Genomic DNA, 21084 nt, shown 5'->3' with positions numbered 1-21084 from the left:
TAAGGGGGAGCAGTGCAGATGGCAGAGCAGGACACCAGCAGGGATAATAAACACTGGAGGAAGAGGAGGGGATGCTGCCTGCTGCACCCAGTAGAGAAATATTTGGTTTTGACCCTAAGGAATCCCACTTTGGATCTCCTTAGTCCTGTGGTGAGGGCAGGGTGAGCTCATGCCTGCCCATGTCTTTCTGAACGCATGATCTGTAGCAGTCAGTTCCTCATCCACCAATGGTCGAACCACAAGAAACAGACTTTCCCTAATGCTGAAAAGACATTGTAGCTAGCCATGAAGAACCATTTGTATCTTGGATTTGTATCCTATCTTTCCCTACTAAACTAAGTGGCTTGAGAATAGGTATCAGATCTTTTACTACCCTCTGTATTCCCCACCGTACTCAATCAATGTGGGTACCCTGGAAGTGAGAAAAGGCTGAGTGCTGCTGCCCAGATGTCAGTTCAGGCGCAGTGTCATCCAAAAATCCAATCACCTGCCTTCTCCCCCAGGAAGCCTCCTTCACATGCTCATCAAAACAGGAACACAACAGAGCCACCTGCAGTCTATGAACTTTTTATTCTTCATAAAGTGCTCAAAACATGAAGAACAAGCTTTTTATAAACAGGAGTTACAACTAGGAAGACAAAGGGCAAAGCAGAACTGTGCCTGCTCCCTGCCCACCCCATCCACAGCCCTCCTCCACCATGTGCCCAGGAACAGAAATGTCCAACGAGAACCTTGGGCTTCGACTTCAAACTATTTCAAAGACATCCCCGACCTGGGAATTTTAGAGGCCCATAATCAAGGATGAATGGAAGGTGAGGGTCAGGGCTGGGACTGAATAGAGCCCAGAGGAATACCTAGGAGAAGAGTGACTCCCTTCCCCCAGAAGAGACACCCATCCAACTCCCAATGATCCCAAAAGAACATGACCAATGACCGAAGTCCTGGGTACCTGTGGACACTTTCCTCACTTTGATGAGTGGTCCTCAAGGTAGATAATGTTATAGGGGCTTCCCCCATATGTGGGGCTCCTCCGCTTCATCCTGGCAGAAGACATCCCCCCACAGAGCACATCTCCTTCCAAGGCTTTCCAACCCCACAGAGTAACCACACAGGCCCACTCATGAAGAAGAGGCAATCTCAAAAGGAGCTCTCACCTCCTCACTGGGTCAAAAGTAGCCTCCCCACAACTTTGCTAAGGCAGGGTACCCCAAGCCACCAAAGGTCCCCTGAAGATGCCCTGGGGAAGCCTACTGTGTTTTCTGAAAGCAAACCAGGGCTGGGCTAAAGGACAGACTTCGTTTCAAAGTGCACTGCAGCCAAGCCAGGCAAGGCCATGGAGCAGAAAGGACAGGCTGGGACAGCAGATAGTGCATGGATGGGAGGACAACAAAGTCCTTTTCCTAAGCATAGGCAGAGTGTGACCTCCCACTTCCAGAATGTAGTTTCTTTCCTAGGACCCCCCTCAATTGGGGTTGAGAGAGTAAGAGAAGACAACAGGAAGGTTAAGGGAACAGCAGCAGCTTGGTCAGACCCTTAATTGAAATTATCTCCAGGGGAGGGCAGAGCACACAGCTAAACCCAGCTGCCCCATCCTCCATTCTCATCCCAGGGCGCTGCCAAATCCAGTCCCATGTGTTGGGGTGGTGGTGGTGGTGGGGGAGGGCGGGGAGCATACCAAACAAGGGGTGGGGCCTACATCCAGAGGCCTTTGATCCCACCCACAAAAAGGCACATTTTAATCTGTTTCCAAGTTCAAACCCTGTAGCAGCACAGAGTTTTGACATCTGGATGGGCAACGAGAACAGGAATGGAGGTTTGATTCCCAAATGTAAGCCATCCAAAGCCCAGAGGCCTGGAGGGGTCCACACCTTGGAAGTGGGTAAGGAGGTGCTATCCCCCTACATGTCCCAGCTCTCCACATAGTCACATGTGACACTCATGGAAAAATCAGAAGAGGAAGGCAGGGAGTGACCTGAAAAATACATATCATCTCCCTCCATCCGCACTGCAGTCGCTCCACAAACAGCTGGAAATGGACAGATTCAGGACACAGCAGACACGACACTAGACCATATAGGTTCCTTGCTCTCAGGGGAAAGGACATGAGGCTGAAGAGTAGGTGCCCTGGTTGCCCATAATGCACAGACAAATGAGCAGCTTGGTCTCTGCCACAGCTCTAATACTAATACTAGGAGCCCCCCAGGGGCTGGAGGGAGATGAAGAAGACAAGGGTTTAGCTGTGGAAGAAATGGCTGACCATCCCTGTGGGGTAATAAAGTATGTCTCAGATACCACATCAAATTGCAGCTCACCCCTGCTCCGTCTTGAGGGCTAAATTCTTTGTTCCAATTCCTGGAGCCCCCAAAGCTAAGGGGTATGAAAACAGAGTGACCCATCTCCATTGGGAGTCCAAAGGCCCCCCATTCCAGCAGCCTCAGTTGAGGCAGGAGGAAGAGGGAGCAAGGGGTGACAACAGAGGACAGCCTGCACCCTGCCCCAGGTGAGTGAGTTCAGTAGGGAGGGTGTGAGCCCTGTCTAGGCAGAGGGTCCACGCCAACCCTCCTGGGAAGTGGGGGTGAAGAAGGCTACTTGGGGGGGCCAGGGGGGATCTGCAGCAGTGTGGGTGAGGTCTCCATGATCCGCACCAGCAGCCGGTCAATGTAGCTCTCCAGCTCCTGCACGTGCTCATCCCGCTGGCTCAGTTCCCGCTCCCGTTGTAGGAGCAGGCCGATGAGCTCGTCGTGGGTCAGATGATAGTACTTGGCCGACTGGTCCAGTACACCTGAATCCTGAGGCCAGATGGAATGACAGTGAGCAGGGTACCCTCAGGCCTATGTGCCCACCAACACCCCAGCTGCACCACCGCAGGCCCCGCTGCCTCTGTCTCTAATGCCAGAGGTGGTCTAACTGGCCTCGGGGCTCCAGCTCCTTCTTCCGCCCTGCCCAGTGCTCTATTCCTGACCTCACAGCACCGCTGGTCTTGTCTGATGCCCGCTGGCATCCTGCTGGGTCTCACCTTCAGCCTCTTGGTATCCACAGTCTGGCCAACCTGGGGTGCCGGAGCCACAGTCTGAACACTGCCAGATGTGACTGTCTTGAGCTTCTCCAGCCCGCTGCTCAGGGCTGTGCTCAGACTGGAGCGGGACTGCTTCTTGTCAGGGCTGCCCTCCACAGGGGCTGCACTGAGAGGCTTCACAGGGTGGGGACTGCAGAGACAGACAGGAGACACATTACAGAGAGAGATGGGCAGTACATGGAAACGGGGCCACAGGTCTGCTGAAACACACCACTTTGTGGTGAATGCCCCTACACAGGCAAGGCCTCAGGGCAGCTGTGCCCAGCATTCCTCAGCACCCGACTACCTTCCTCCTCCCCATTTCACTCCCTCAAGTGACCTTGCCCCTTCACAGGGACAGCAGAGGCCTCCTACTAATTTCTCTGCACCTATAACCAGTCTTTGCCAGGGCCACCCATCTCCATCCATCTTTCCTCCCTCCTCTTCTATACTGGAACCTTTCTCTGGAAGGGGGAGAAAGGGTGACCAACCCTCCCTGTTTCCTAGTTTTCCCAGGACTGTAAGGATTCCCAGGATGTGGGGCTTTCAGTGCTAAAACCAGGACAGACATGATCAAATTGGATTACTCGATTGCTCCACTGGTTGCTTTTGCTCAGCATTTACACTGGCCTGAGAAACCTTCCCTTGACCTTGTGTTTGCCTGGCTATCACCCTCAGTCATCCCCGCCTCTTCTTCCTTCTCACCCGGCCTCCCCACAGCACAGACTGCATTGTCACTGTAAGTTCTTACCTTGGCTGACTCCTCAACCCATAGAATAGAATGTCAGCCCCAAACAGTGTTCCTGCTGAGGCCACCAAACCCTTGGTTCTCACCTTGGTGACCTCTCTGTAGAGTCGACTCTTGGATCACTCCTTCCTTTGGGCTGCTCTCCTTCTCCCGTTTCCCCCAAACCCTGCTGTGGTTTTCCAACCTCTGACAGCCCCTTCTCAGCCTTAACTGAGAGCCTGCCCTGGGGTTCTTTCCACTCCTCCTCTTCATTGCCATCTCCGGCCTAGATCTCAGCCCTGAGCTCTAGACCCATGCAGAGAGCTGCATGCTGGCTTGCTCCACTTGGGGCACATGTCACCCTCCCCTCTGCACCTGCCCTTTCCTCTGCTCCCCAGTGGTGAGTGGCACCATTAGGCTCTCATGGCTCCAGTGAGAAACCTGGGGACCCCTCTGAATCTCCGCTTCAGCTTCAGCCTTAACAAACATCGAGCCCTGCTACGTTCTCTCATACCACCCGCTCCTCTCCAGGCCAGAGCTCGCTAAACTTTCCTTCTGGCCACAGCTAAGCCAGCTCCTTTGTGGAGTCTTGCCCACCACCAACCACTCCTCCATCCTGCTGTGGGATTATGGTCTCAGCCTCCCTCTCAGGGTCAGAAAACACAGTCTCTAACATAACTGGCCCCAGCCCTTTCCTCCTGGACCTCTGCCCCCATAGACTCCAGCCATGGACAAGGCGCTCTTGCTCACCTTTAGGCTCTTACAAAAGCTGTTCCTCTTCCTGGAATGCTGCCCCTTCATCCAAAGGCTTGCTAACTCCTACTCATGTTTCAAAGCTGCAGCAAGGCCACTTCCTCCACGACACCTTCCTGAGTCCTGCAGGCTGACTAAGGTAACCCTCTCTCTGGGATCTCCTAGCATCCTGCACCTGTGACTGTTACCCAAACTGGAAGCTTCAGGCCCCTAAATCAACTAACCTACCCCTAGAGGATCTCTGATAATTCACGCTTACTTCACAGAGGAGTCGGATCATTCAGGAGTAGGAAGCAAAATGGCTTGGGTCAAAGGCCTGAACTCCACTAGAGAAGGGCTCACCCACATCCAGAGAGGCCTACTCTGTTACTTAGGAGAGGGCCATGGATTCAGGCTCACAACCTGGGAAGTGACAGAACCCAGGCAGGGGCAGGGAGTAGGGAAAAGGACATATCTCAGTCTATCCTTCCCACCTAGGAGTTTGCATTAGAGAAGGGGGTATAAATCCACCTCTAATGCCAGGGGAGGGGGGAGTACCAGTGAGGTGTAAAAACACCCTGAACGAGGGGCCAGGAGTCCTTGACTCCCGGTGTGACTGACCCCCTGCAGATAAGGGTCCCTAGAGCTCTCATGGATGCCATTTCCTTACCTGAGAAATGGGAAGAGCTCTATTTTACCCACTTCATGATGTCAAGAACATACCAAGTACAGACATGAAGCCAACTCCAGAGAGAAAAAAACTTCTAAAAAAGAGGCGATTATAACTAGAAGTGCTGCTGGCATACAGCAGGGCCAGCTGAGGACACTGGAAAGCTATAACTACCTTCTCTCCCATACCTCTGGGAATGGCATCACCACCTACCGCTAAAACGGCGGACTTGGCAGCCCAGACTCCTGCCCACGTACTACCCACATATCAGCACTGGTCCTGGGCCTTCCCTTCGTGGTTCACTTCCATCTTCCCTACTAGATTGGGAACTCCTTGGGAACAGAGAGGGAACAGTGTCTTTCATCTCTGTTCGGTGTCTGACACACAGTGGATGCTCAGGGAATTTGAAGGACTTAATGCATAGGCCAGTGCTGGAGCCTGCCCTGCTCATCAGAGGCAGCAGCCACCTCTGCTTCCCGCTACTTCTTCAAGCAGGCTTCCTAAAGTGCTGGCGGCCCTGTGGACTTTGCTGCACCTGCTGAATCACACACTGTCTCAGCCACCGCCCCACCCCCCCGCCCCCCGCCCAGTGACCTGTGTCTGCAGATGCAGATCTCAGCTCTGGTCTCCACTCACCAGCTACCCAGTGAAGTCACGGCCTCATAATTCTTCTAAAACAGACCAATGCCACAGTGACCACAGTCACACGGGCATCCACTGTCGACTCGGCACAGTCCTAAGAACAAGGGGGCCACCCCGAAGGCACAAATGCAAACCAGTGAAGCACCTGATGAGACCAGAGACCCTTTCCTCTGAGGGTCACGTACATGGAAAGCACTTTTCTTTTCTTTTTCTTCTCCAATGGTGTCTCCGTTTTCCTCTCGGACCTCAATACTGGTCCCACCTCTGGCTCTCTGCCAACAGCAGCCTCTCACCCTGGGGCCTGTCACAGAGGACTTGGGCCCCCATTTGACAAGCTTCACTGCCCCTGGCCCCTACTGACTAAGTGCGCAAGCTCTCATCCCTTCTCCTGCCAACCTACATCACCTCTCCCCACCCCATTCCTCACCCCCTGCACTTCATCAGCATCATCCCCCAAACCCCTGGCTTGTGGGGGCACCAGCTGGTCCAAGATCCCAAAAAGGAGGTGGCTTCAGAGCCAGTACCACAGAAGGCTCGTATCTTCAAAGCCTCCCTCATCCTGCCCGGGTGAAGTCGCTGCTCACTCTCTCATGGAGGGGCTGAGGCTGCACCATGAACACCTCAGCCCTTGGGCTGTGCCGCTCCCTTTAACCCCTTCCTCCTGGAAAGTGTTCTCGGGTGGCTGCTCACCTGGCACTGGGCTGTGGCTCCTCAGCTGGTCGTGTCTCCAAGGGCAGAAGCACAAGCGGGGAGGCTGGGGTGGCTGCAGCGTGGTCGTCCCCGAGTGGGGCAGGGGAGCCCCCATTGGGGGAGGCTGGCTCCCTGGGGGGCGGGGAGGAAGAGGTCAGGGGCCAGGATCCAGGTAGGGGAGAGCACGGAGGGCTGGGCCCCCCATGGCGGTGGCTGGCCCAGGGCGGAAGAGGGGGCGGTGGAAAGGCTGGCTCTGGTGGGGTGGGCAGCTCTTCTGGGCCAGAGTAGATGGACGATTCCCTGGACCCCGGAGGGGATGTGGACGGGAGGCTGGGGGGATCTTGGCTCCCATGAGATAAGAAGGGGTTCAAGGCATCCTCCTCCAAGGCCCACACAGCAGCCTGTTGGGAGCTGCCTGGAAGGGGCCCAAGCTCCTCTCCTGCTGGTCCCTGGCCCTGGGCCTCAGGCGCCTCGGGACCTTCTCCTCTCTCCAAAGCCCCCCAGATCTGCTGACTCTGAGGATCCAGGCTCTTTGAGTAACAGGGTGCGGGGGCAGGACCCTCAGGGCAGCTGGTGGACAGAGACAGGCAGCGCCCAGACGCAGGAGGGCTAGCATCCTCTACTGGCTCTTCCAGGCTTGGTTCACCCAGCAAGGTTCCCGAAGAACAGCTGTCAGACTCTGAGCCTGGCTTCTTGCCCTCCTCCTTGGCCTCCTGGGGACCAGCAATCAACGCACTTGAGAAGGCGTCTTCGTCTCCTGTCTCTGTGCCCTTGCTACTCAGTCCCCCTGCAGGCTTCTCCTCCTCCTCCTGAGAATCTGAGCGCGTGAAGAGGCGTGGTGGTTTGGGAGGTGGAGTACTGGGCTGCAGCCCCTTGTCTGACACCCACTCGGGTGTGGGCTCTGGCTCCAGCTCCAGTGGTGGAAGGCCCTGGACACCCTTGAGGCTCACAGGTTCTGGCGACTCTGGCTGCACCTGGGGAGGAGGTAGCTCATCAGACTCTTCTCCCCGTATGATTGGTGAGGACATCTCAGCTGCAGGAGAAATGGTGACCATATCCCAAGGCCATGAATTTTCGACGGTATTGAGCTCATGCAAAAGCTGGCTCTCGCCTCTGGAGGCCTCTTCATCCCGGCTCTTAGGGGTGTCATCTGGACCAGGCAGCCTCTCCCACACACTGATCACTTCTGGAGAGCTAAACAGAGATGTCGCACTGTCTGCTGGACTCTGTCCTGCTTCCCCTCCTGGCACCGTTGGCTCCCTGTCTGCTTCGGCGTCTGAGGCTTGTGGGTGTAGCAAGGCTGACGTGGAGGTCAGGCTGGCCCCTACTGACCCGAGGGGCCCCAGGTTGGCCACACTCGTGCTCTGGTGATCCAGTCCCAAGTCCAGAGGAACTCTGGGTTCCAGCCACACGCTGCTCCCACCTCTTCCTCCTCCCCCAGGGTCTCCCTGGGGCTCAGCTGCCTTCACTGTCATGGCCCCGGGGCCTGGGTCTTGCAGCCCAGTCGCCTCCAGCCCCACTCCTGCAGGGGCCAGAATCTTGCTCCTAGCCTCTGGACGCAGCCTGCTGGCAGTAAAGACGCTGAAGGTGTCTTCCCACTCAGGCGGGGCTTTCCCAGGGGAGGCCAGGGGGGTGGGGCTGGCCTTCGAGGCACTGGGGAGAGAGGGAGCAGGTGAAGGAGAGTTTAGTGCTATGTCGGCTAAGAGTTCTTCGAAGAAAGGGTTGCTCTGCAAGGAGGTGAGGAACGGGTTGGTGAGACCCAAGAATCCAGATGGGGTGGCTTCAGGGGCGGTGGTGACAGCAGCAGCAGTGGTAGCAGCAGGGGAGGCGGCTGCAAAAAGGTTAGTGCTTAGCATGGGAGCAGCGGTGGGAGCAGGAGTAGGGGGGGCCGGAGCACAGGGGGAGCAGGGGAGGTGGTGAGGAGGAGCAGCTGGGTCAGGTTCTACCTGAGGAGACACGTCCAGGCTGTGGAGGGAGACAAAACCATGAGCCTCCTGGTTAATGCCAAGACTGGAAACGCCCCTGCTGAATACCACACACCCCTGCCCCCCACCTGCCTAGGGAGGAGGTGTCTTGGCACACGGGCTGGGTTCAGGCACGTGTGTAGGCCAGGGGAAAGAGGGAATACTGCAACGTATAACATATATTAGGGACCACCCAAGGAGGTAGCTGCTGTACAGAGTTCATTTAGTCCTCATGCCAATCCTAGGGAGCATTTTACTGGCAGGATCCCGACCTAAACCAAGTGTTCTTTCCACAACCCTGTGCTGAAGATTCCACTCAATGCCAGAATTATGCCTGAAGAGGGAGTTGGAAAGTGCCTTATATCCCCTCAAGGACCAGAAAAGGAAAAGAAATACTAGCTGGCTTGAAGAGGATAGAGACCAGAGAAAGGCCAGCCTAGGTTTTGGCTGGACAAAGACAGCACTAACAGAGAAATGACTGGCTTCTCCTGACCCCTCGCAGTAACAGGAGCTGATGATGGGGCTGTCATCAGGTATAACGAGGTATCAGTACATAACAGGTAAAGGAGGACAGCAAAACACTGCTGAGGACATCTACCCTCAGGCGTCCACATGGCCCGGCACCTGGCAGATGGTGCCCCTCACCAAGGGTACCCATGTGCCAGTCTTGAAAGCAGCCCTGCTGTGGAGACAAAGGCTGGAACGTGGAACAGAGGCAGCAGCAGCAACCCTGGATGTCACCAGGGGCCTCCTGAGGTCCCCGACACAGATCCCTGGCTCCCCTTGGAAATCCATGCCATGGCAGTGAACCTACATGCCCAAAGACACTGGAGAACAAACACCTGCTGGCCTACAAGTGTCCCCTCTAGGGTCTTCTCTGGGAGGGGGCATCCCCTGCACTTGTATCTTATCTACAGTGTGCAGCTAACTTTACAGATGTAGGCAGGAGCAGACTCTGTAATTAGAGCTCTCAGCTTCCCCCAGGACATTCCCAGGACATAGACAGAAGGCCAGAAAGACAGGGCAGGACCCAGCACCCCAGTCTGCAATAGTCCGACTGTGGTTTGCAGTTGCCTTGAGGCTGAGTCCACCTGTGGGACCCAGACCTCAGTGGCCTCACCTGCTATCTGAGCCCCATCTCCCAGGCCCCACTCTAAGCCCCAAGACTCCCAATCCTTGGCCCCTGCCCAAGTGGAAACATCCTGGGGAACTCCTACACATCCATCTTCTCCACTCAAGCTGCCTCTTCCCACAGGGAAATCCTGGGGGCGGGCCATGAGGTGGCAGAAACCAGGCTTCACCAGTCAGCCCATGAGGACTGCAGGTTGGGATAGGAGTGCATTTAGGGAAAGAGGCTGAGAAGTCTGGAGCTTGCCAGGATATTCTTCCAAGAACTCAGGGCCCAGAGAGACCAGGCCCCACACAGAGCTGGGCAGAGGCAGGGCCAGCTTGTCCACAAACACCAGATGCAGGAAATGGGAAGGAATCAGTTCAACCAGCAGCAAAGGTGGGCTTCCCGAGAGTCTGTGAATCTGTGAGCCCAGCTTCGCCAGGAGGACATAGCCAGGTCCCCATTCCCTGGGTTTCTCTTAAAAATCCAGCTTCCAGAGATTCTATGACCCTGTTTTTCCCCTACAATAACTCCCCAACCAAGGGTTGATTCTCAGTCTCATACCAACACTTAGAGATGGAGGGAGAAGAGGTAAAAAAGTCCCATCCACTCCCACCCCACCTGGGCTTCCCAGCATTGCTTTGCTTCTATAGTCAGGACATGGTGATGATACTGAAATAGGGAGAATCCTGGGCCCAACATCCCTTCTCCCTTCAAACCAGGCAGGCCCCAGGGCCAAGGCACATATGCTTACCATGGAGACCAAGGAGAGAAGTATACCACCACCGTGTGGGTCAAGACCCGGACCTGAGATGCCCCTCACTAGTACTGGATACAGCCCAACCCTGCCAGCAGGACTCAGCCCCCCAGGAACAGCGCTGGGGTAGTTTGAGCTACCTCTCTCCCCATTCCCCTTTGTGGATGAGTGGTCTTTATGGAAGAGAACTCTATCAACATAAAATAGCACCAAGCTCTACAACCCCTTGGCCCCAGCCTGGCCCTACTCACCCTTAAAGTTTTACAATCATTTGGCTGGCAGTCAGAATTATAGGGCAGCAGAACAGCAGGGAAGTAGGCTAGAGCCCCAAGCTAGGCTGGCTAGCCCTGAATGGCTCCCCAGAGGTGAACACAAACCGGTTGGTATGGAACCGGCAAAGGGCTCTCCCTGGAGAAAGAGACTCCAAGTGCCAGGCCCAGCAGCTTCCCCAGAGCCAGAAGCACCTCCGAGTGCATCCTGTCCATCCCTCCTACCCAACAACAACAACCCCTCTCCCCCATGCTTCTCTCGTCCTTGCTCCACATGAGATGCACATTCTGAAGGTTCTCATTCTAATGTGTCCCCTCCCTACCATTCCACCTGGCACAGATCAGAGACACATTCCCATGTGTGGTTAGCTTTGCAGGTTATGCTCTGAGGACAGACATAAACACGTACATCCCAGAACCCACCAAGCCAGCTTAGCACAGTGCCATCCCCCACCCATCATCAAGCAGTGGGGGCTTCAACATATGCTGATTCATCTTCTCTGTTAGGATCAAAAGTTGGGGAAAGAAATTAGAAATCCAAATGGCCCTGCCTCTTCAAATTATAGAAATCAAACTTTAGGGCCTGCAGGACCCTCAGCACAACTGGTTGAACCTGCCATTTAATACAGGAATCACCTGTTCACTCCAACAGCCCCTCTATTCTTAAACACTACTGTCACTGAGCAACTCACTGCACCTTTGGGTCACCCCTGTAGCTGGAGGCCAGGCTTCACTAGTGGGCAGCTCTTTCTTAGGCTGAGATGAGCTCTGTGTCGTTGTTATTTCCCCGTATTGGTCTCAGAGGTAGCATGTGGATCTGCAAAGGCTTTTTTCCAGGCAGTCCCTACAAAAGGCCAAAGCCAGCCTTTGAAGCGTACCCACCCCCAGACAAGATGCCCTTCAACCGTCTCTCCTAAGGCATGATCTCCTGGCATCTGCCTGAGATGTGCCCAGATGTCCAGGAAACGTGTCCCAGAGACTGGACATATCCTCTCCCAACATCTGAGCAGAAAGAGGTGACACAGTGGGGCCTCGTGAGTGTAAGTAGGGAGACCATATAATTTATCTTCCAAACCAGAACATTTTCAGTATGGTAAAGGGCACTATTAACTATGCCAGGAAAACCGGCACAAACAGGACATGTGGCCCCACTAACTCTAAATCACTAGGCAGACAGCACAGTTACTCATTTACTCCACCAAGAATGTCACTGAGACTGCAAGCTCTTCCATGGGCCACTGCACAGTGCAGGCTCACCAGGACCTTGTCCACCACACGTGGTGAGGGACTAGGGCAGAGGCAGAGATCATTAAAGGCCACCACGATATTCTTGCCGCTGTTGTACCACACTTACCCCCTAATTAAAACAATGTTTGTATTCACCACTTGCTCCCCTATAATGCATAAAGTTCTAAGGTCAGTGTGAGGGGAGGATGGGCTTGGGGAGCACACAGTGACCTGCCCTGGGGAAGCTGTTACTCTAAAAGGGTAGAGAAAGGGAGGGACAGACACAAAAACAATCCGCTTTGGCACTGGTGGGGTTAACACCTGTGGTCTTTAGTCCTAAACTAAGTAGCTTGCACTGCAGCTCAGGATGCACGGCTCACAGCAGAGCTGGTGAGCAGGGACACATCCAGTGGCTGGGATGGGGCTTGCTCTCCGTTACCCACACCCCTGACATACATGCTGGTAGGGGCCTGGTGTGACAGTCACAAGACCGAACAGATGAGGGCCATGTCTGGAGAAACAAGAGGAAAATCTCAGTCCTTTATACCCTTCTTCTCTTCCAGCCACTGCCTTTTCCTGGATACTGTGCACCCAACACATTGCTTCGGGCCTCGCCATGGGGCATCAGTGCCACGTGGGGGCACTAGAGGGCGCTGCTGCCCTTCCTAGTGAAGAGCACCCAGCAATCTGCAATTGCAGCCCCAGGGAAGAGGCACCCCAAACCTCTAGGCCTGTGGACAGGTTCCCTGTGTCCTGGCTGGAGATGCTGCAGCTACATGCAGTCACTCTAGTTCTGGGTGTTTAACCTACAGCTTCCAGCAGGGAGCTCACCTCGCATATTCTCTTCAAAAGCCCTACGTAAGCCCTCTGGGTAAGCACCAACAGTCATTTCCACCAGACCAGCCTCTCCATCTCAAGGTAGGGTCCAGGTGATGCTGATGGAGTTCAATGGCCCGGTTTCACACCTCTCCAGGCCAAGCCACTTTACCCAAAGACAAGGCCCTCTTGCCCACCTGGATACAAGGTCACAGAGCCTGCCCCTGCAAATGGGCCCCAGGGAGGGCAGGGATGCCCCAAGTGCCCTCCAACCAGCTGCAGACAAGCTCAGAATGAAAGTGTGAGAAGGACAAACACCTCAGAATTCTTATGGCCATCGGTGACCCAACTTCTCGGGACTCTGAAAGGTCATTAGGAGACAAGGAGAAACATGAGAAGTAAAATAGAGGCTATAAGCAGGAGCAGTGACATCCCCCGCATAACTCAAAGTCATGGCCTGCAGCGGTCTATGCCCGAAGCCTGTGCAGGCACTAGAAATGACCTCATAGATGCTGAGTCCCCCAGCATCTGTCCTGCCCTAGAAAAGACCCAGAGACACTCCATAAATGACAGTGCTGAGCCCCACGTTCTGTGCCCTTTCTGACACAGGCCCCCAGCTGTTCTCAGCAAATGCCCCACCCAGGTCTCCTACCACCTCCCTCCATTCTACCACCTACAAATTTCTGTGAGTTGTCACAGGGCCACCAGGCTTAATCTGGGCATCTGAGAAAGGACCATCCCCTTCTTCCCAATCAGACCAAGGCTGATGTACTAAGCAGGGGAAGAAGGGGGGAACAAAGGGTGGTATCACTCAGAGACTGATCCACCCCACACACCTATCTATGAGGCTGCCAGCTGGCCAGGGCCCGGAGAAAGGCCCTGCATTTCTCTCCCAACTCCTCTCAGCAGACTCAGAATTTTACAGGAAAAGAGAAAAACCAGGACTTCAGGAGTCTTCTCCCTCTGCTGAGAAAGAGGTTTGGGGACCCTCTGTCCTATGGGCTGACCCTTCGCCACTGTGCCCAGCCTTCCCATCCCACCTCCTGCCCGTATATCCATGGACGGGGAGGAGCAGGGCTTGCTGACAGAATGGAAATGGCTGCCCTTGCCACACCGGTTAGAGTTACCATAGATATTCCTGTCCAGGGCTGGCCTCAGGCCTTTAGGAAGTGGGGACACACATGCACCCATGGCCTATGCCTGGAGCCCCACCCTGGGTCCTGCTGGACAATGTAGCAGCCTGCAACGTAGCAGAGTTAGGAAAAGGCAAACGGGCCAGGGCAGGGGTCAGGGGCTGCGATGTTGTGATTTATAATAAATATATATGTGTTCTTCGTCCATAGTTCCTGGACCACAGCTCCTAAAACTCTTGAGATTTCCTGAGTGGTAAGAGCAACGGGAGCATCTGTTTTATAATACTTGTTCTCTTGTCCACAGTTCCTGAAAACACTTCAGAGTCAAAAATGTGAAATAGGTATTTGTTATTCACAACAAATCCTTTTTACCACAACTGGGTTTATGTTAATGAGGTGCTTTTTAGAAAGGGGGGAGTGGGCTGGTTGCCAAGGGAACCAACCACAAACAGAGGGTTGGAACTTTAAGGCCCACCCTGAATTTCTGGGGAGGGTCAGGGACTGGAGGATGAATCAATCACCAATGGGCGATGAATTAATCAGTCACGTGAAGCCTCCATAAAAACCCAAAAGGACCCAGGGAGCTTCTGGGCTGGCAAGCTCACGGAGATTCTGGGAGAGTGACTGCCCTCGGCATGGAAGCGCCGTGCCCTATCCTCATATCATGCCCTACGCACATCTTCCATTTGGCTGTTCCTGAGTTACAGCCTTTTATAACAAACGGGTGACCTAGTAAGTAAAATGTTTTTGTGAATTCTGTGAGCCTCCCTCGGAAATTAATTGAACCCAATTGGAGGGGGTGTTGGAACCTCCTATGTATAGCTGGTAAGTCTGTCCTCATCACTACTTGCCAAGGCTTCCCTTACCTTGAAGCCAGAGGACAGAGATGGAGGTTAAGCAGCAAAAAGTTCAAACGGAGGACGTCCTTCCTTTTCTCCCGCTTCCTCCTAGTCCTCTGCCTCCCTTAGGGGATGAGTGTATCAACTCATGAAGCAAGGCCCACCACTGAGGAGCTGGACTCCTCAATCCACGTGGCCCTCAGAGCACTGTGCCTTTGAGACTCAACTGCCTCCAAGTGCAGACAACGAACTTTGGCTTAGGGAAAGCCCCGCTCAACCATGCAAAGCCAGAGCCCCAGCAGCTGCCCGAGGGCCACATCGGCTCTGTCCTCCCAACCCTGGGATTCAGGCTGCAGACACCCCAGCATCCTCCCCGAGGGGCAAAGCTGGTCTTGCCAAGGACGTACCTGGGTTTCTGAGTTGGTTCCTTGGCTTCCCTCAAGCCAAACCAGCTACTCTTGACCTTTTCCTCCCCGCTGGATGAATGATGGGGGGAGGCTCCTAGGGTGAGCCCTCCCCTCTCCCCCAGAGAGCCACGGCGCCCCAACTCGCTCCGACTCAGGCCCTGGTGGTGATGGTGGAACAGGCCCATCCGGGGTTTCCGCTCCTCCTTCCGGGGTCCCTCCTTTTCCACCACAGCCTCAGAGGAGGCCACCATGGGTGTGGCAACCTGTACTGGCTTCCCCTCTGGGGGCCGGGCTCCTTCTTCCTCTCCAGAGTGGCTGGCCGCCATGGCCAGAACTTTGGCCTGAGTGCTCAACTCCTCCTGTCCAAGCACTGCCTCTGAGCTGCTGGTGCCATGGCTGCCTCTGCCCCAGGAGTCATCTGCAGACCGAGGCCCCTCGTCAGAGGGCCGTGAAGAGACACTGTGCAGGGAGCTGGAGGGTGGAAATGGGCCGGAGATGGAGCTGCGGTGCCGCAAGAGGCCCTGGGGCTCCTCGTTGTAAACGTGGCTGCCGTTGACACAGAGAGAAGAGCGGGAGGCGGTGTCAAGGTGGCCCTGAAGTTCAAGAAGGGCCCGGGGGGGAGCTGCTCGCATCTGGCTGGCCTCATCGCTGCAGGTCCTTTTATGGGTGAGCAGCTTGGGGGACTGGGCAGAGTCCTTGCCTGAAAAAGAAGCACACTGGGGTTAGCATGGGGAAGAGAAGCCCTATTTTCTGGCCCCGGGTCTCCATTCGGGTCTCCCTGGCAGGAGTGGCCCCTCACTCGCTCACCCCCGTCGGTGGACAGCCAGCTGCTGCGGCTTGGCGAGCGGGTGAGGAGCTCAGCGCCTGGGCCCTGGTAGGCCAGGCTCCCGCTGGCTGAGGACAGGGTGCTGTCTGAGCCCAGTGACGTGTTGGACTGGGTCAGGGACGACTTGCGCAGTTTGTTGCGGAGGAAGAAACCTTTGGCTTTGCCCATCTTGCCCAGGCTGCCCAGCTCAGGATCCTCCAGGGCACTGCTTGGGAGGATGGCAGAAGCAGATTCCAGGTCATACTTCTTCTTGCCCTTCATCTTGTCCTTGATCTTGCTGAAGGGGGACCGCGGCTTGTCCTTCACAGACAGGTCAAACATACTGGCACTCAAGTTGTTGCGAGTGAACTGGATGGTGACCTGGATCTCCCCACGTTCCTTCTCCTTCTTGCCCGCCTTGGAGTGCAGCTTGTACCACCTGTGAGAAGAGAGGCAACAGGCAGAGCTCTGGTCACAGACGCAGGGAACCTGGCTTCCACCAGCGCCAGGCGCCTCACAGGGCCCCTCCCTGCTGTGAGGGCCACAGCGGCCTCACCCCAGACTCCTGCTGTGATACGCAGGCTCTGCATTCCAGGCCACAGGCATAGCTGAGAACCTATCCAAAACTTTTCCTTGCTAGAGAAAACCAAATCCTGAGTAGGGACGCTCCTTGGTGCTACTGGGCAGGCAGCGGTTACCACACTGTGGCCCTCTCCCAGCCCAGCACCTTCCCTGGAGCTCAGAGACCTCCCCTCTGTCCTATCCCCTACCCCCTCCCACTGAAACTCTGAGTCCCAGAGGGCTGAGGCTGAGTCTAGGAGGGATACTTACATCTCCAGGCACTGGTATGGAAAGACCTGCCCACATTTTTCCCTGTTTACATCATCTCCTCTGGCCAGTCCCAGCTAAAGCTCTGCTTTGAGCCACCAGTGAGCCCAGGAAAGAACAGCTCACCAGAGGCCTAGGGCCAGGAACACAGGAACACTAGTGCAAATACACACACCTCACCCACTCACTGACTCACCCCAAGCCCCACCAGGAACACTTCTGCGACATGGAGAAGCAGACAAGATGGTATAAAGGGGCTTGAAGCAAGAGTGCCAGGGAAGGAACATTCGTATCTGCTGAGCACCTACTGTGTGCCACAGGAGCGCAGGGGTTCTCATCTCACCCCCACTTACACCTCACAAGTCCATAAGGTCGGAGACACTACCCAGTTTTACAGATCAGGAGGCTGAGGCTCAGAGGTAAAGTAACTCACAGAGAACCAGTAGCCGGGAAGCAGAGGGGAGATGCGGAGCCACAAAGCCCATGTTCTTCCTACTACGCACTCCCAGAGAGACCACTAACACACATGACCAGGTGGGTGGAGCCCATCCTACAGGGGAGGGGAGCTCTTCCTTCCTCTGCTTCCCAAATCCTCCTCCCAAACCACTCAGACTCCTAGGAGAAGGCTCAAAAAGGAGCGGCTGGCCAAGCCAATTCTGCCGGACTGGCCGCACCATACAGCATCTGTGTAGAGAAGCTCGACACCTCCATAGTCTCCCTTCCCACCCAACTCACCCAGGTCACACTCCTGCCTATCTCCACAGATGTGGGCAGAGAGATTCCTCAGAGTCACTGAAGCAGAAAGGTTCTGAACTTAGGAACACCAAGCCAAAACGATGGGGTCAGGTGCAGCTGAGAACAGGAGTTAACTGGAAATCAGCTTCTTTTCTCACACCAGCACTCAGAATGAGTAACCTCCCGGCACATAGCTGAAATAAAATATTCGAAGGATATGTTCCAAGATAAATTAAAGGAAATCTCCAGAATGCAGAAAGACAAAGACGAGGCAATTATTAGAGGTCAATCCTAGGAGGTTCGCCACAAAATAACTGGAGAGTCTAAAAAGTAGAACAGTCTGTTCCCATGTGTGAGGGGCTTGAGGGGCATCTCTCTCAACCACAAAAGAAGACAAAGGCTGAGCAACCTGAAAATCAGCAACTCACAGGGGATTTTTGGGCAGAGAAACTATTCTGTATGATACTATAATGGTAGATACAAGTAATTATACATGTGTCAGAACTCATAGAGTAGAAAACGCTAAGAGTGAACTGTAATGTAAACTATAGACTCTAATTAATAATATTGTATCAATATTGGCTCATCAATTGTAACAAATGTACCTCACTAATACAAGACATTAATAACAGAGGAAACTTGGAACTGGGGTGGGGATGGAGGTATCAGGGAGTATATGAGTGTTCTCCGTACTTCCCACTCATTTTTCTGTACACCTAAAACTGCTCTAAAACAACAAACTTTATTAATTTACAAAAAGAAGAAAGAGAGGATGTGCAGAGAAAACAAAGAGGATGAAACTATGGAAGAAAGTTTTCTGAACTGAAGGATGTCAGCACCACCACAGAAGGGCCCACAAGTACGCAGCACAATGAAGACTCAGTCATGGTGTCACTGTGAGGTTTCAGAACACTAGGCACAAAGGAGACCCTGAAGGCTTCCAAAAAGGGGAGACAGATTCATACACTCAGGAATTAGAATAGCATCAGGCCCTCTCTAGCAACACTGGGCACCACATGAAGTCACACCTTCAAAATTTGGATGGAAAAGTTTCGCAGCCTAGAATTCTAGACCTAGCCAATCAGGCACGAAGGTGGAATACAGTCTGGTAGAGATGGTCAGATCGGTCCCTGAAGGGCTCAAAAAGTCGCTTGGTGCATACACACCACACATACATGGCCCCCGCACCACCACACAAACACACATCATGCACTATTCTACTCACTACTCTACACCGCATGCACACAACACTACACCATACCACACATGACACTGTACAACACAACACACATACACCCTACATACTGTATCACACACGTCACATAACACCCCACATGCCTCAGTCAGCACTATGGAAGCCACCGTCCACCTGGCATCTGCCCACCCCACAGCACCAGCTCCCTGAGCTTCTCTTGGACACAAAGGGGTTGGGAGCGGGGGAATCTTACATATGAAAAGTCTTTAGACCTCTAAATTTCCAGAATTAAATCACTGTAAGGGCTTGGTGGTGGTAGTTTTTGTTTTTAATGCTGAAATTAAAAAAAAAAGCTCTTCCCAGGGGCACCTCTCACTGCATCCCTGGAAGACGCCACCGTGACTAAACCTCCTATGTCTATCGTAGGCTACATCTGGCCTCTCCTTGGTGACCACTCAATGGCCTGAGCAGAGTGAGCCTGGGCTATTGGTTCTCCCTCCCAAAACGGAGAGACGGCAAGGCTGGGCCTGGCACACAAGGCACAAGCAGGGAGGGTGTGAGGCCAAGCTCGGAGGGTGTGTGTGCACATCCCCACACTGTCATAATAAGCAGGGGCGGAGAGGAAAAAGTGTGTGCTGGGGATAAGTGAGGGGAGGAGAGAGCTAAATGAGACAGACAGACTGAAGGGATGCGTGTGAGGATTTGTCTGGGGGCAAGAGAGGAGGTTTAATAGCAGGAGGAATCAGCTAGCACCAACATCCTCACGACCCTACCTTCTCAACCTCATGCCCGCCCTGGGCCTGCCCCTTTAACTCTTTAAAGGTCCAGCCCTAGTTACTTTCCACAAACCTGGCCTAGGCCCCACTAAGGACAGAAAAATCCTGGGAGGTGGGGCAAAACAGAAGGGTATGGCCTCCAGCCCCATAACTCTCCAAGCCTTGAGTAGCTGGAATCAGCAAGTGCAGACATCCTTTGCTGGGGCGTAAAGGTCAGGGGCCCTCAGCACCACTGGTCATGCATCACACTCCACAGCGCTAGCCATGGTTATCTCTGGGGGATGAGGCTGAAAGGAACCATTGCTTCCGACATTGTCTATTTTTGTCCTGTTTGAATTTTTTATAAGGAGCATGTACCACTGTCATAATAGGAAAAAGACAAGAAAACGCCGTTCCTATCTCGTCTCCTCAGTTGCTTGAGCCTCAGAATGGGCTGCTCCTCTTTCCCTCTCACACCCTGTGATGAAGGGAGCGGGCCTCACTAGCCTAGGGAGAGGCTCAGGTCCTCTGCCCAAAGGATCCTTGTCCCCTACCCTTCTCAGTTCCCTCTGCTATAAGGTCACCTCTGCTTCTGCTTTTCCCCAAGGAATTTGGGGTTCTCTCTTAACCTGCTTTTCAGGGAGGCCAGGAAGGAAAGAAAAGGCTTTCCTCACCATTTTCTGAGACACCCCCATTCAGAGTAGGGTAAGACTGAGAACAGCTGGGATCTGCCTCAGAAACTCCAGCCACTGTCACCCAGCTATCTCCCGACCACGTTCTCTCTGCCTTCCAGGGCAGGACTAAACTGGACTCTGCCTAGCACTTCGGGTGCCTCGAGGACTTGACTATAGGCTGAGATGGCAGGGTGCCACAACTAACAGCTCCCCAAAGGAAGCCATATCCCTCCCTCGGATCCCTGATTGCTGCTTCCTCCTGCTTGTCCACAGGGTCCCCCAACAGATCCCAGGCCTGCCAGGTACTGCAGCACACAGTCCAGTGGCGGCTAGGAATGTGGCCAGCGTGGGCTGATAATCTCTCAGTGAGAGGATGAAGATGTTCTCTTTACAGAGCCCTGTACACAGCAGACCCCAGAGCAAACGGGCTCTCAGCATCTCATTCCTATGGACTGAAGCTCCAATGGGGAACGAGAAGCAATGTCCTGTGACCCAGTGCAGGTTCCACCTCAGCTGCCACCATGCTGGCCCCGCCCAACCCTCCTCTTTTTGACCAAGCATACATACTCTGAACCAAACTCACTCTACAACCAGATCTGGCCATGCTCTGCTCCAACCACCTGGTACTGTCATCCCAGGTACCTGGGGTCTCCTAAGCTGGACTGTGTACCCTGTGGATATTTACTGAGTATCCCCTAGGGCACACAGCTCCAAAGTAAAGAAACAATACCTAGCGGTAAAGCCTGGAGATGTCACAAGCCCTCAGTGATTCACTGTCCATCCCTCCTTCTCATTTCCCCTTGCTCTGCCCACCCCTGGCTAAGAGCTCTCATCTGGATGTACATGGCAGCAGAGCACAATGGCTCAGAGCTGGATCTGCATCCTGAGTACACATCTGGCTCTACCACTTACCTGTATGTAACTTTCAGCTACCAGATTTCTTTCCTAAGCCTCTGTTTCCTCTGGTGTCCAATGGGGATACCATCCTCTAGGGCAGCGGTCCCCAACCTTTTTGGCGCCAGGGACCGATGCTCCTATGGGAACCTAATGTCT

General features: G+C 54.2%; 1 protein-coding gene across 5 annotated transcripts; it reads right to left on the bottom strand.

Moving 5' to 3' along the window:
- Positions 1–551: 551 nt before the first annotated feature.
- Positions 552–17426, bottom strand: RAB11FIP5 (RAB11 family interacting protein 5). Of its 5 annotated transcripts, none has more exons than XM_023529491.1 (6): positions 17408–17426; positions 15847–16283; positions 15040–15739; positions 6517–8169; positions 3017–3206; positions 552–2789 (listed from the first exon to the last, which is right to left on the bottom strand). In XM_023529491.1, exons 2-6 carry the CDS (start codon positions 16184–16186, stop codon positions 2586–2588), a joined length of 3087 nt encoding a protein of 1028 aa, XP_023385259.1. In that variant the 5' UTR covers positions 16187–16283; positions 17408–17426; the 3' UTR covers positions 552–2585. The 5 variants fall into 5 exon arrangements, with proteins under 5 accessions (XP_023385259.1, XP_023385254.1, XP_023385256.1 ...); XM_023529486.1 differs by lacking the exon at positions 17408–17426 and adding an exon at positions 16869–16915 and having other exon boundaries at positions 6517–8481; XM_023529488.1 differs by lacking the exon at positions 17408–17426 and adding an exon at positions 16869–16915.
- Between the last annotated feature and the right edge of the window lie 3658 nt (positions 17427–21084).

The sequence above is a fragment of the Pteropus vampyrus genome, unplaced genomic scaffold (assembly GCF_000151845.1).
Source record: "Pteropus vampyrus isolate Shadow unplaced genomic scaffold, Pvam_2.0 Scaffold37, whole genome shotgun sequence".
Lineage (NCBI taxonomy): Eukaryota > Metazoa > Chordata > Mammalia > Chiroptera > Pteropodidae > Pteropus > Pteropus vampyrus.
Note: the sequence above shows the minus strand (reverse complement) of the source record. Positions and strands in the feature narration are given on the sequence as shown.

Coding starts and splice junctions, on each gene's coding strand:
- RAB11FIP5 (XM_023529486.1), bottom strand. CDS start 16,900: ATGTCGCAGAAGTGTTCCTGGTGGGGCTTGGG. Junction 8,482..15,039: donor GAACCAACTCAGAAACCCAG/GTACGTCCTTGG, acceptor CTCCCTCCACAG/CCTGGACGTGTCTCCTCAGG. Junction 3,207..6,516: donor GAGCCACAGCCCAGTGCCAG/GTGAGCAGCCAC, acceptor CTGTCTCTGCAG/TCCCCACCCTGTGAAGCCTC.